The following is a 16,322-nucleotide window of genomic DNA, read 5'->3' as shown; positions in this document are numbered from 1 at the left end:
CGATAGCGTCGCCAGTATTTGAGGGTATCAGTGTTTTGGATTTTCGTCATTCGAATAAGTTTATAGTAGTATTGTTTTAATTTGCATTTCCCTAATGACATATGATGTGGAGCATCTTTTCATATGCTATTTGCCACTAAATTGTTTTTAAGAGCTAAACGTCGCAAACAACCTAAATAGCCCAAAATACGCACTAGGTAGAAACATTATGGTATATCCATATGGTAGAATACCTTGCAACAATTTAGTAAATGGAAATCATTATAATACACTGACATGGACATTTCCCTATGGTAAAATTTTGAGTGAAAAGTCAATGAACATATTAGTGGGCATAGTATGTAATATTACTTAAATAAAAAGAAACACAAGTATATTCTTTTCTATAATAACAATATTTCTAGAAGGTTTCACAAGAAACTGTGGTCAATATTTGTCTTTGAATGGGGGAAAGGATGGCCAGGGAAAAAGAGTGAGAGGTGTCATACTTGTACAGTCTCCCCTTATGACCGACTGTCTTTCCAAGTGATAGATTGGTGTTGACCCATAACCTTTCACTCTAGATTCCACTAGAAAAAGTAACATACATTTTCAAGTAAGGTCCCAGGGTTGAATTAAGAGTTAAGGATGAAGTAGTCTTTAGCAGAAGAATGTAACAAAACTAACTGGCACACAAGGGGGTTTAACTCTGACAGTGGCTTCATAAACATCCTCTGTTCTGATCCTCTCATGTAATGAAAATCCATTGTGGGCTTGTGTGAATGGCAAAGTGTTATTCTTTTCTGTGTTTAGGTGTTTTTTTTTTGTTTTTGTTTTTTTTTTTCCCTTACCCTGTTGTTGTGTCAGTAAATAAAAAGTGAAATGGTGAGTTTAATCTGTGGTAAAAATCCATCTAGATAATTAGAACCAAACTTATCCTACAATGGAATAGTGATTTTGTTAAAACTATATGGTGGATTGTATATGAAGAATTTTCTAAATAGAGCACTTTTTTTTCCCTTCCTGTAACTGACCCTGTGGTATACTTTTATTTATTTCTGATGAAATAACATGGTGAGCTCTCCATTGTCTATGTGCTCTAAATCTAATAGATTTTTTGTGCATATAGCTTCTTATAAGCCTTGTATGTTACTCTCTTTATTCCTCCCACTGGCATTTTTAAACACTTTGCTGTATACTTACTCTTTTCCTCCTTTAATCCTGTATCTTAAATAGGAAATACCCTCCATTCTGCCAAGAAGGTGTCTTCTTTAGCTATTGATCCTGTGACCTCCTATATCCCATGGGACCTTAGTCATTTTTCTTGCTCATGTCTTCAATTTCTTTCTCTACACTAATTTTTCTTTCTCTTTGTAAATATACCTAGCACAATAACCTCAAAAACATTTTATTTTATCAGTTTTCCTGTCTTCCTCCTTCCCTTCGTTGAATCATCTTGTGTAGTGTACCTCGACGTCTTTTTTCTCATTCATTCTTTTACCTTTTGCTGTCTAACATCCTCTCCCTACCTTTGATGGAAATTGCTGTTTCAGTTGTCACCAGGAATGATTTTTCAGCCCATCCTCTTCTCAATCTTGAGTCCTCCTCTGCCGTTCAGTAACTACGTGAGTTTGCATAGATTACCAAACCTCTCTAAGGTGCAGTTTTCTGATCTGTAAAATAGAGATATTAATAACGATAACCAATAGACTGTACAAAAAGTGCCTAGAACATAGTATGAACTTAATCAACAATACCTTTGACTGTTAATACTGTATAGTGGCTTCTTTCTCTGCAATACTTGACCTTTCTCTCCAATACATATCCTTTCCTTGAAACTTTTCCTTATGAAATCTCATATTGAATTGCCCTCTTTCCACTCAGCATTTAGATTTCTATTTTTATTTCATCTTCCCCTGCTCCTTTTCCCTTTGCCTATCCCTTATATTTAATTTAAAAATATCTGTTGAATACATAATCCATCTCAGACATTGCACAGATTTTTCTCTTAATTTCTCTGTTTTACCCCTCTCATCTTTCTGTAAGGTGTCCATAGCAAATTCTTCTGTTCCCAAAGTTTCAACCATCACCTCCAGGTAAATGCCTCCCAAATTTCTGTCACTGATGTTGAACCCCACGCTTCAAACCCATTTTTTCCATTGCTATGCTCAAAATCCCACTTTCTCTCCAAAGCCAGAAATTCTTCCTCTCTCCTCTATTTCTGTTAGAAACATCTTCATTCTCCTAAACATTTAAATTTAAAGCAGAAACTACCTTTTGACACTTCCAGCGTGTAATAATTTTCCAGGTCCTACTAATGCTACCTCTACAGTTTCTCTTAACAGCACCCATTCTGTTCTTTCCATTCACACATCAGAGCTTAAGGTTAAGTCTGTATTATATCTCACTCAGACCTTTGTGTGGGCTACTATTTTCATCCCTGACAATTATTATCTTCAATCCATTCTACACGTGTTTTTAGGTTCCCCTTACTTCATAAGCTGGGACCTGATCACAGACTTTCTCAAAATCTTTCAGTGGTTCTCCACTGTAAGATTAGGAGACACTCTTGAATTAGGAATCAACATTTCATGAACTGTAGTCCCAAACTGCTTTATTGCTGCCTCTGGAGCAAGTCCCACCCTTGCTCTGTCTATGCATATATATAGGAATTGCATCTTATATGTGGGTTAGATTCAACAAATAAAGTTAAAACTGCCTATGTTCAAAATTACCATTGAAAATCATCCACAAAACTCAATATACACGGTTCTGTATATACAGTTTTGATGAAAATTTGTACATAAAGCTGTATCATTAAGAAAATATTTAGCATAAAACAAAGAATAAATGTACAAAATATAATTTTATAGTGCATTCACTCAGAAATGGAAGAGGGACCAAATTAAGGGAGAGTTGATTTACTTTCACCATCTGTGCCCTGACACACTCCCACTGAGTAGCAGCAGTAAAGTACCATACTATTAAATTGTTCTCTCTCTCTTTCCTTTTATTTGCCTTTGCAGAGGGTATGTATTTGAATGTTAAGACTATACAGATAAGACAGCTGTTTGGATGAAATGCCTTTTTTCTTGTGTCCGTATCTACTATTCACTGCCACTCTTCAAAACCCCTTTCTGAATAACATCTTAGTAAAGCTTTCTCTTCCTCAGCCTTTCAATCATACATCTTTTCTAGCTCCTTGAAATTCCATAGCACTCTGTAATTGTTATAAGGCTTTTTTTATCTCATCCTTTTTTTATTGAACGTTTGTCACTACTCGACTTATTCCTCCACAGGGTCAGGAATTTGTCTTTCCAATTTTCCTACAGTGTTCAGTAGCTAGACAGGTACAAAATACTCAATAAATATTTGCTGAATTGAATCAAAGCCAAACATTGTTAGAGAAATAAATATGTGTGTGGGATTAAAGGTTAGTAGTATACAAATTAAAAGACATTGTATTTCAAAAACCAATATTCAAAAAAATCATATTATTAAGTAAATCCTTTTGGATTTTTTCAAAGATTCACTTTTCTTCATACCCATATTCTTGATATTAACTGCCAGTCATATCCCAGGACAGAAATTGTCCTCTTGTAGCGTGTTGTCTTTCATAAAGACAAAAGACAGTCAAGCAGTTCACAAATTAATAAATCTATTTTTAAAAAATAGCCAAAGCAGTTTAACAGAGAGAAAAGGAACTTTGGAAGCGATCATATAAGTTTATTTGAGGAAAGCAGCACATTTTCTAGGAATTCATAGGACCTCTTAGTTTTCCGATAGCTGTTGACTTTCTACTGACTTTAGACCTAAACTGTATATTTCAAGGTTACACAAATCAAAATAGTCCTTACAAAGTCCTGAGTGTATGTATGAGAGAGAGAGAGAGAGAGAGAGAGAGAGAGTGTGTGTGTGTGTGTATGTGTGTGTGTGTGATTGTAGTAACTGCCATGATACCAACATGCTGATTTTTGCTATTTCTGTTTTTTGTTGCTGCTGTTGCTTGGCTGTTCTTATTCTCTTTGCTCAAAGGACAGAACTACAGTTCCCACAAGAGTGTGTCTTGCACACATAGTAAGAATCAAGTTGAAAACATCTTCATAAATAAATCACAAAATATTATGTAGAACTCAACTTGATAATAAACACCAAATATTTTTTTAACCTGTGATATCTCTTTAAAGAAGAATTAGTAAAGACAATTTGAACCTGGTTTACTTGGTTATTTGAACTTATTTGTGCACAATATTTTTAAAAGTTATTTTTAAAGATTTTGTGTTTTTAGATATTGGATGTGTATAATTTCTGTAACACATTTTAGAATTATTAATCTTTATTTTGTTTTAAAAATACTAATTTGACCTGAGTTTCAACTTTCTTATATATATAAAGGAAGGAGCTTAAACAAGGGAAGTTGTAATACTTTACTTTTTACTATGTTATGTCCAGTGATTTCACTATGTAAGTATTTGTCTTGATACAAATCAAGTAAAAATCAACACTCTTTAAGCATATTTACTAAGGTAATTTGCTTTTGGGTTTTATTCAATTAATGGGTATGAAATAGAAATTTAACTAAACTTATCATACCTGGTGTACTCTCTTATCTACATTTTTATAAAAATTAAAACCAAACAAGAAAGGGAAAAGCAATTAAGTTTCAAACATCCCCTGCAAAATCAGTGGGAGGAGAGAGCTATTGAAATTTGTACATTTTATCTGAGCTATGTATTCATATTTATTCATATCTCTGGTAACATAATCTATGTTAAAGTTATTAGTCATTTGCATAAGATTTTTCTTTACCTTTTCCAGGCAGCATTTAGATCAGGGGTGGCAAATAGGTTTTACTGCTACTCTGACTCTAAAAGATTGATAGTGATTTATGGATGGGTTTGTTGAAACAATTTAGGGTCATTCTGGAGTCAGTGGTTAAGAATGTCATTATGGAGTGTGTATGAGGAAAATGTAAGCTGCATCTTGATTTACAAACTAAAAATGGAAATTACTATATTATTCTTGAATTCTCCCTTCATTCTATTATACTTGCAGATGATCCTATACAATTTAATACTTAAGTACAGGATGTCATATTTTAGACTACAAATATGTATTAGGCATTGATCTTGTCTTGCTAACTAGATTATAAACTCCTTGGTGACAGGGAACGGGTCTTAGGACTTTCTTATATTACCTAAACTCTCTAGGAAAGTATAAGGCACAGAGTAACCTCTGTATTTGTAGAAACTATCTGACTTTGTGGCATATGTGTATATGTTTCATCTTTATCATTTTAAAATGAGCTAGTATTTTTTTTGAAAAGTTACATGGAAATATAGTGGAAGGAAAACAAAATAACACAAAAGGATTCAATGAAAAGTCCATCTGGCTTCTACTCCAGCCACCTTGTCTTCCTCGCCAGAAGCAATCATTTTTCATTATTTTCTGCATAACCCTCCAGAAAGAATTCATGTAGAGACAAGCCTATGCATGTGCTTATATTGACATATGTATGGAAATATAGTCACAGATATTGATAAACAGATAATTCTCTTCTAATATAAAAGAAAGCCTACAGCAAACTCAGGTGTAGGCCTTTTTTTTTTTAACATGATTTGAAGATTCTTTTAATTTATGCAGAATTATCTCATTGTTTTTCACTCAAGTGTATAATTTCAATGTATGGATGCATTGTAGTTGATGTTACCAGTCTTGCAATGCTGATTTAAGTTGTTAACAGACTTTTGCTAATATATACAAAGCAGCAACACATACCCTTGCATATGCATCTTTGCACATCGGGCAAATATACCAATGAAAAAAATTCCAAAATTAGAATTGCTGTCGTGAGGAGTTGATACATTTTAATTTACTAGATTTCATAATATTGGCCTACAGAGAGATTATCCCAATTTGCAGCCCCTTCAACACTGGGGTTGTTTTTTTATACCCTTGTCAAATCTATCTTTGTGTTATACAACTTTTTAATCTTAATCAATGTGAGAGAAAAAATGCTATCATATTGCTGTTTTTGTTTACTTTTTTAATTGAAAGATTTTTTGAACATCTTACGTTTGTAAGCCATTATTGATTCATTGTGAATCTTGCACTTATATTGGTTTATTGATCTTTATCATATTGATTTATGAGGCTTTTCTATTTTAAAGAAATATGCCCTTTTTGTCAAATATAATGATTTTTTTTCTGTTTTATTGACTTTATGTTGACTCTGTAGATGGATTTTATTGCTCAGTGTGGACAGTATTTAAGTTTGTCCATTTGTCCTTTATGTTTTCTATGTTTGTAATGTTCTTGTTTTAATAGCTATTTTATTCTAGAATGTGTATTATCATTGTTATTATTTTAAAACACTTCTTTGATCTGTCTATAATTTCTTTTGGTGTAAGGATCAAGTAAAGATTCAGCATTTTTTTTTCCTCCAGGTGGCTCATCAACAATCCTAACATTATTAATTTTGTAATTATTTATTCTCTACGATTTTGAATTGTCAGTTTTTGTATATTAAAACTATGTACATAAATGACTGTGCTTCTCATGTCTCTATGCTGTTTAATTGATGCTTATTGATATCCTGTTATGAAAAAATTTTAACCAATGTTACTTTAAAACACTTCTAAATTCCTGGCATATATAGTTCCTACTCATTAGTGTTCCTCTATTTTTTTTAGAAGACTCCTCATGATATTTGCAGTTTTCTTAAGTTTAGGATAAGTTCATGGGATTACAATAATATTGTTACTATTTTATTGGAATGGTATTAATTAGGGGAAAAATAATACTTTTAATATATCTTCCTCTCTAAAACCAAACTATATCTTTATTCCAGGCTTCTTTTGAGTTTCTTTATAAACTTTTAAATTTTCATATAAATTATATACAGTTTTTGTGTAGTTTAACTCAAAATACTTTGTTTTATGGTAGATTTTTTGGTTGACCTTTTGTTCTACTATATTATCATTGTATATATGAAATCTATTGATTTTTGTATAATTTTTGAAACTAGCTACATATATTTTAAATTCTTAGTTTCTTATAGTTCTTATTTAGTTTTTATTGATTTATAATTATGTGATTATATTAACTGCATGTAATGATATTCTTTTCTAGTTTTATACCTCGTTTCTTTCTATTGTCTAATTATATTACATAATATTTCCAGGCAATACAAAATAATAACATTATTAGTTTTATTTATGATGTTAAAGCAAAATTTTATAATGTTCCTCCATTTATATTCAAATTCATTAATAAAGTGTTCATTTTATGTGAATAAAATAATTCATTTTATTTTAAGAGTATTTTGATCAATAAATAATGTTGAATATTATCAAATTTATTTATATTAACTGTGGAACTGATCATTTGTTTTTCTCTTATTTGATATATAGTAGCATAGAGAATTATTAATATGTTTCTATAAATAAAACATCTTTTCACAAATATTTTAAAATTCAGTAGCCTTGAGTTTGAAGAAGACATTTAAATACATAATGACTCTTGGACATATACAACCTAACATTTTTCCATTTCCCTTTTATTTGCCCCACTCATTTTATGAGATGTTGGTGTAGTCAACCGATAACCAGTATTTATCTTTAGGAACATTTTTTATTCACATTACACATTAACATTGTATAATTCAGAAAAGATGATTAATTAGAAGAAAAACAGAAATATTCTGGAAAGGAAGAATAATTTGCAACGAACAAAAACAGTTTACATAGTCAATACCCATTGCTTTCTAGGAATTTCACATTGTTACTTTTGAAACATTCTGGCTAAACAATAATCACTTCATTTTTTTCTTTCAAAGTCAATAAAGAACATATTTCTCTAAATTTTGTCTGTATATATCTTAGCTACTAAAATGTTTAGTAACATTTTACATTCTTCTATGAAAGGGCATGTACATAAGTCTGAATGTGAGGAGTGGAGTTGCTAAGGTTATAAATGTAAATAGAAGGACATCTTCACCTTCAAAAATAAAGCATTTGCTTAATTTTAGGTCTCCAAAATACAGTGATAGCACCTATCTAAATTTAGGGCTCTGAAAAGGATTTATACTACTATAAATATATCTTTAAAATTTGCTTTTAAAAGTAATTAAACTTTCAATGAGTTACAGATTTTTTTTTTAAATAGGGTAAGGCAATAACTTGAAACTAAAGAAAATATCAAGGCTTTAACCCTAAGAACACTATTACAATGAGGACAAGAACTACTCAAATGCTGTCATGAAAATGTCAAACTATCAGCAAATAGATTTCTTGCTAATGGCAATTTGTTCTGCCTCTGACTGACGACAATGACTACTCATTATTCCAGTGGCTTAATTGCAAAAACTAAATGCACGTTATTGCTATTTTCTTAAGGGAGATGCATCAACAAAGACTGGGTATGCGATGGAGATATCGATTGCGAAGATCAATCAGATGAAGATGACTGTGACAGTTTCTTGTGTGGGCCACCCAAGTACCCTTGTGCTAATGACACTTCAGTCTGCCTGCAGCCAGAGAAGCTCTGCAATGGGAGAAGGGATTGTCCTGATGGGTCTGACGAAGGCGACCTCTGTGGTATTGCACGTTTCACTGCATTGCTTCTTTCTGGAGACTAGAACCTTTTAGTCCAGTAGCTGATAGTTATTATAGTAGCATTTGTTCCTTCCAGTCATTTCTTTAAATGTAACTTTTAGGGTTGAATCCTGTTTACATTTTACAGGCACTGTATATTTATTTAAAAAATTAAATATGATCAGAAATCTCTAAAAATGAAGCAGAAAAGGCTACCTGATCCAACTAACTTAACAATTGTACAGCTGCATTCATCATTTAAATCTCTGAATAGTCAATGATGTTCCCACAATTGAATTGATTATATTCTGTCAGTGAGTTGCTCAGAACAGAAGACTCCTGTTATTATTAAACTATGGGATGAAATTTACTACCACCCAATGTATTTTGTCAGGACTTCAGATCATTACAACAGAAACCTTTTTTAAAAAGAGGAAAGGAAGAAACTGGATAATGAAATCAATAGAATATTACTTGATTTTATATACTTTTCTCAAAAGTTTTTAGTTTTCATACAGTAGCTTTCTTTAGTATGCTTTATCTAGTTAAAATGATGATTTCAGTGTGATAGCTTTTGAGCTGTAAAATCACTTTTCACTAGCCATCTCCTTATGCCACCAGCACATATAAAGCAATTATATTTCCTTCTCTGTGGGGAGATCAGAGATTTCGCAAGGAGATTTTAAAAATATGCTTTCTAGGTAATACTGAAGGTGACATCAATAGAGTAATGATGAAGATTTATAGCACGATAAGAACAATAATGAGATGACTTGAGGCTGTGAGAAAATGACTTTAGGAAATGATGAACCTGCCTGATTGGAAATAGGAAAGACAACTAAGCCTAAAGTTATCATATATTGATCTGAATTGAGCATTAATAGCATACTGAGTGATATAAAAAAGACTATTATTCTTTTTTAAATTTATGTAATAAAACATCCTTTCTTCCAAATAGTCTGTGATTCTATAAAACAACCTTGAAACAGTAAATGGAACAGTCTTCATTCAGTGATGCTATCATTTAAACAAACAGAAACCCTAAAATTAAATCAAAAAAATTACAAATAAAGGATGACAGACTTTATTTATACAGTTTATCTGTATTCACTTCTTTTTCTCCCAGCTTGTTCTCCCTGGTGGAGTAGTTCGGTGGATGGAAAGAGCTCTTACATTACCATGTATGAGAATTGCTCATGAAGTTTGTAAGAGCAATTCTAAAAGAAGGAAACTGTCAACAGTCTTAAAATTGAAAGTGTATAATTATAGAAAAAAATGAGATTTTGACAAGTTTGAATTCTATTCTTCAATTACTTCAATTAAGTCACCTAGGCAGGTGGCTTAATTTCTGGAATTGTCAGTTTCCTTATAAAAAAATGGAGATGATATCTATTAGGAAATCATGGTAATAATACTTAATGCACTACAGGTCTTGAAATAAATTAGTGCTTTTCCATCTTTTCTTCACCCTTTGGGTTAAATGAAGTAAATAAAAGGTGAAGAAGAGAAAATACAGTCATTAAGAAAAACGAAGAGAATCATAAGAAAATGAAGCCTTATTTTCCTATTCTCTGCTCCCTAAATTGGGAAAATAAAAGAGAAAAGGGGATTTCTTCTGAATTCATTTCTCTGTCTACTTCACGATTGAAAATCAGTTCTTGCTTATCAAGCTACTGTACTCATTGGCTAAGAAGCCCTGCTCAAAGATTTTAAATGATTACAGGGTGTGGAAAAGGTCACAGTAAAGCTAGGTGTGGAAGTACCAGAGGAGATAAAAGACATTTTTGTACTGATTGCAGCACTGTGGCATATTGAACTCACATACTCTGTCCTTTATCAGGTGAAGTTGAGGGAGAATTAGAACAATGAAAAACAAAAACAATCACTGGTCAAGGGATTGACTGAATTGCAGAAGGCTCTTCTTTCCTCTGAAAAGGTGCTTTTATGTGCACCTTTGTAGTGTCAGTTTGTAGATGGTCGGCAATATTGGTTCCTGTATGGAAATGACACTTTGGTCGCTTGTTTTCAAATCCTTTTCCAACCAATACTAGGTTAGGCCCTGTCCCGCCAGGCGGGGATGTTGGTTTGAGTGCTGCAGCAATGGGCATAATGAATCATTTACCCGGTGGACATGAAAGATATACCAAGTGAATTAACTTTAAATAATTGGCATGAATTGGCTTGTAGCTAAAGAGTGGATTTTAGAGAAAGATACCCAAAGTTGAAAGGGTTTTTTAAACCATTTGCTATAGATGGTGAAAATGTAGGGTTTGCCCTCTTCATGTCAACTCCTTCCAAATAGTTGTATCTAAAATAGCCGTTTTTTTATCCCCCTACTTCCCGTTGAAACAAAAACAGGGATTGATTCATATCCTGTTCCTCAATACATGTAAAATATATGAAAATTACTTGTAATCTGTAGACAGTATTTGGGAGGTGTCTTGAGATATAAACATCCATCGTTTGGGTAGTGAGGTTGTTTGTTTTCTCCAAATAAATCTGGTCTATAAAATTTTAAGAAAAGAGAGAGCTCAAGAAGATAAGTTGAATCCTGGTGGAGAGATTATTTTTTCAGGGGGAATTTTAAGTGATTTCAAGAGGAAAGAGATATGCACTTAAGAAAGAAATAAGAAGAGATTTCAGTCATTCAAGAAGGGAGTTAACTGTTGATTTTTGTTATAAGGGTATGTCAAAGATAAAACTGGATACTAGTTAAAGTGATATTTACTCAGTAATAACTATTGCAATAGGGAAGAGTATCCAATATTAATTGAAATCAGCTTCACCAAAACAAAAGATGAGAAACTTTTTAAAGGCTGGAATGTGCTATGGGAAAGGCACTAAGGGGTGTTAATGGGGCATTGGCCCATGTGACTAGGCCATCTGGGTTTGTTAATTGGTGCTCATCCCAGAGAAGAGACAAACTTCTCATATCTTTATGACTGGAGGCAGTGGTACAAGTCAGAGCAAGGTACCCACAGGGTTGGGAGTAAGGGTGAGAGAGTTATCTCGTTAAATGTTTGCATTTCAAAAAGATGGCTTTCAGATCCTGGGGTTGGGAGGAACAGTTCTGAGTGGTAGATGATTGACATCTCAAAGGTACAGAGAAAGGATTTGTATTGCAAGCTTTCTAAAGTAACTGCTCTGAGATGGGGCTCAGGGCCCTATCTTCCTATCATCAGGTTTGGGGAAAAACAATAGTAAATTTCTGCAGCATCATGGAGTCATAGAGCTTTCTCAGGAAGACACTTTAAGGAGGGCTGAGGTCATTTTAGGGATGCTGCCATGAGCTGTTAAAAACTGTGCTAGTGTTTGTCTAAGTCTCTTATTGGCTTGGGAAGAGGGGGTTGGGGAGAGGATTAGACAATGAAATTGTTTGTGCCGAGAGTCTGCAGTTTTATCAGCCAAGACTGAGGGTTCAGAGGTGCTTGACTAAAGCTTGGTCAATGAGAGAGTCTTTGTCGGGTAGCAAAAAATTTATAAGAAGCTGCAGGATTTAATGATAGGTTTAGGGTTAAGGGAAAATTGACAAGGGGCTAGCCATACAAATATTGCCATTAAATTTATATATTAAGTTGTAGAGTTTCAACGTGAATTTTGTTTATCCTTAAATCTAGGATTTAATTCCACAGGTAGTGTCAGAAAGAGACATTTGAATGCTGAGAGAACAGTCGTACTTGAAATAAGCTAAAAGCATTGTAACAATTTTTTTCACCCGCTGTGTATGATGACATTTCTTTACAGTAATTCTCTTGAAAAAGAATGTCAATGGAACAAAATGGGGCAAAGACTTTGAAACGACTGCTGTTTTGAAATGATTATGATTACAGGTGAACAAACATATTTGAAGGAACCAAGAAATGAATCTATGTTTTTTTTCTTCTAAAATAATGCCAAACTTGAATTCTTAGAGAAAACAGTTACTGTAATCATTTTTCTTTTCTTATTACTGTAACTTCTTTTATGGTGACAAATGTGAAGAATAGTTGACCCATACAGAAGTTTAAAATGTGTAGAGAATATTTTTGAAAGTCTTACATTCCAGTCCAATTTTTGAGCTGGATGAATTTCCATAGACAACAGGAAATATTAGAGGTATATAAGTAATTATTATTGCAATTCGCCAATCATTGAACAACATTCCTTTTCAGTATGTCTCAAAACACACCTAACTGAACAATCTTTGAAAACTACTCAAACATATTTTTAAAGCAAAGAAAGACAACGCTTCTTTTGGCCTTATTACTATGCACCTAATAGTATATAATAATAGGTAATATCATGGTTGCGAAAACAATTATTTGCTGTTTTTGTCAAGGGCGTAAATATGACATCTTGAAATTTCCCAGTTGGACAAATACTAGCTCAATTTAGGGGCAGTTGTGTGCTTTTGAATGATTTTGTTAAATTTTGTTATTCAACACATATTTTTAACTGCTTACTCTATGCTAGGCACTATGCTAGCTGTGGGATATACATGGTAAACAGAATGAATATTTTGCATACCCTCATGGATCCTACAATCTTGTGATGAAATAGAATGATAAATAAATATATCTAATGTGTGATGATAAACTATAAGTGCCCTGAAAGAGAAGTTCTCTTTCTTTATACAACAGTCTACTTGCTGATTATTTCAGCCAAAATGCCAGGTCAAGTATTTTTGTGTATTATTTATTATGTTTCCATGGCCTCATTGAATTAATAATAATAACCAATATATGAAGTACAGTGTATAATTTACCTAATTTAAAAATAAATATCTAAGAAAATAAAAGTAAATAAATAAATATCTGTAGCCAGTAAAGGACAAACTAATCCATTCTGGATTATTATTATAAATCACACTATAGGTGTAGAAAAAGATATATAGATATAATAAATACATGTGTATGTGTATGCCTGTTTATTTATAAACACTGAGATAAGTCAGATTTTCAGATCACCAGTGTGTGTGAGTCCCTTTTGGAAGCCCTCAAAAACTGATTTTGCATAACTGCTAAAAGGCTCAGCATAATCTTTCCAGTAATAATGGAAACATTGAACTCACTTTACTTCTATGGAGTAAAACAAAGTGTACTCCAAAGATTTATAGAAATGAAAATCTTCCATTCCCAATTTCTGTCATATAGAACTCTATTTGGTCATTAGATGAATTCTTTCATCATTTCTACCCCAACTTCTGGGACAAAAATCTAAAGAGTGCTTTCTCCATTCATTTATAATCTCCTTTCTCTAATTCCAGCCTTAGAGAATTGAGTTCAGTGATTAGTATTTAATTGAGCAAAACAACTAATGATGCCCTATAATCTGTTCCTCTCCTTTTATAGATGAATGTTCACTGAACAATGGAGGCTGTAGCAACCACTGTTCTGTTGTTCCTGGAAGAGGAATTGTCTGTTCTTGCCCTGAAGGACTTCAACTCAGCAGAGACAATAAAACATGTGAAATTGTAGATTATTGCAGCAACCATCTGAAGTGCAGTCAAGTGTGTGAGCAACACAAGCACACAGTCAAGTGCTCATGTTATGAAGGGTGGAAGCTGGATGTGGATGGTGAAAGTTGCACAAGTGTCAGTAAGTAGATGTGTGTTTTGCTATATTTAAGAATAGCAAGTGATATGTGTGTGTGTATGTGTGTTGTGTATCTTGCTATATTTAAGAATAGATACTGAGAAAAAATGCAAAAACACCTCAGAAAATCAATAATGGGTACAACTAATTTTAGAAAAGGCATTTAAGTATAATGTGTCATATTAGACCTACTTCAAAATCTTCTGGACAGAAAATACTACAATAATCCTTTACCATTACAGTCCATCTGATTATCTTTTCCTTAAATAACTGCTTTTGTCATCTTCCTCCCTAGGTGCTTATTTTTGTCAGCTCCAAAGCATTTACTTTTATTTCTCTTTGAATGTTTAGAACCCTCCAAAGACTGGCCCTGTCCCACACTTCCAACTGTATTTCGACTACTCTTGAAAACAACTCCTTGCTCTGGCTGTGTTCATCTTCTGATTGTCCATTTAAGACATTCTGCTGATTCTCTAGATCATATTCCACAGTAAGAAAAGCAAACAAAGGCTATGGAATCTGAAGTTTGAACTCTAATCCTATAAATGGCATTCATTATGTATGTGGCTGCAGGCAGGTTACCTAAAACTCCTTGAGCCTTAGTTTTCTCATCTTTCAAATATCAATTCCCATTACAACAACATGCTGTAAGAATAACATGAAGCACTTTTTGCTGTGCCCTATACCCATTAGGTGCTTAATGAATGGTGGCTTCCCACTGTCTTCTCCAGATTCTTAATTTGAGTCACAGGACACTTACAGGTCCATGGATAGAATTGAAGGGGTCCATGAAGTTTGTTAGGGAAAATTTCACACCTTTATTTTCTTTAATTTCTCACTGAAGGTTAACATTTCTTTCAGTTGTGAATGTATACCACAGACCAGTGCTTAGCAGCAGCTATGACTGTGTTTCCAATAGAAGTGATAGGCATATTCATACCATGTTAAAGTTGTTGCTAATATTGCAAAATATCACTTATGTTCAGGCTTTGAAAAACACTGCTACTTCAATAATGGGAGTCATTAGACCCACTGCTCAATCTTGTTATTGAATGCATTGATTTTAAAAAGTACATATATTACTCCATCAAAAATTGGTATTTTTTTTAATTTTGATAATTGCATTTGAATATATTTGATACTTTTTTCTATGTAAACTTTTTTTTTTTTTTTTACTTTTTTCTTACTGTTTTTGTAGTCTTTAAAAATTTCTGATTAGGAGTACCCAGGCTTCATCAGGCTCCTAAGAACCCATACATCATAAACTTTTTTCATTTTGTTTCTTCTACTTACATTGTACTTTCCCTCTTTGTCTCTAAAAATCCTGGATATTTTTTAAAACCTACTAGGTCAAATCTTTCTTCTTTAATAGAGTCTTCTTCCAAATATTCTTGCTCTCCGCTTATTTCTCCTTTCTATATCTAGAATTTGTCCAAGAAAATATGTAGTCACATTTTTAATTTGCTTTTTTAATTTCTATCTTCTTCCTTTGCTCTTTACTTCTCCAATAAAGTAATAAGCATCTTGAAGTCAGAAATCAAGTTATAGATTTTTCTCTTGTGTTTTACATAGTATCCAATAAAATAATATGCAATTAAAAACATGATTTTTTTCAGAGAATGTTAAATTATTTTCTTATTTTATTTCAAATGTTGTCTTGTAGTTGTTTTCTCCTAGCTGTTAAAATTTGAGTCCTAGAGGCATAAGTTTCACAAACATTTATCTAACTCTTCCTCCTTCAAAGTTCTTGCACAACGTAATTGGCATGAGAAGCTGAAAAAAAATTGCAGTTTGTTGTAATAAAAATAGCCATTTCATATACATGTTTGGAGTAGGGAAATGATAGATCAAACTTTGACCTCAGATATATTTATAATCATGTTTTACATGAGAATTGGCTCTATGTCTGGTTTTTGGATACAGATGACAAAATGATTGACTTATTATAGTGGCTTTGTACTCTGTGAAATCAATCACAACTCAAGCTGAATATTAGAACAATTCAACATTTGAATATAATTTACCAGGTGCAAAGATAATTCTTCTAATGGAATTGACCCCTTCTACCCTCAGCTTAGAAAGAAACTCTAATAGTACCATATCATTTCTCACTGTTAAGATTGCTGTATTTCACACCTGGCTTTGTTTATAATTTGACAGAGAAGCAAAAGTATAT

General features: G+C 32.7%; 1 protein-coding gene across 1 annotated transcript in view; it reads left to right on the top strand.

Moving 5' to 3' along the window:
* The window catches only part of LRP1B (LDL receptor related protein 1B), a 1,787,379-nt gene that overhangs the window by 1,150,029 nt on the left and 621,028 nt on the right, over positions 1-16,322 (top strand). Inside the window, exons 22-23 of the mRNA XM_024744102.1 lie at positions 8,376-8,576; positions 13,904-14,149. Coding sequence (XP_024599870.1) covers positions 8,376-8,576; positions 13,904-14,149 — 447 coding nt within the window. The remainder of the gene's footprint in view (positions 1-8,375; positions 8,577-13,903; positions 14,150-16,322) is intronic.

This window comes from Neophocaena asiaeorientalis, unplaced genomic scaffold, assembly GCF_003031525.2.
Source record: "Neophocaena asiaeorientalis asiaeorientalis breed wild unplaced genomic scaffold, Neophocaena_asiaeorientalis_V1.1 scaffold11, whole genome shotgun sequence".
NCBI classification, from domain to species: Eukaryota; Metazoa; Chordata; class Mammalia; order Artiodactyla; family Phocoenidae; genus Neophocaena; species Neophocaena asiaeorientalis.
Note: the sequence above shows the minus strand (reverse complement) of the source record. Positions and strands in the feature narration are given on the sequence as shown.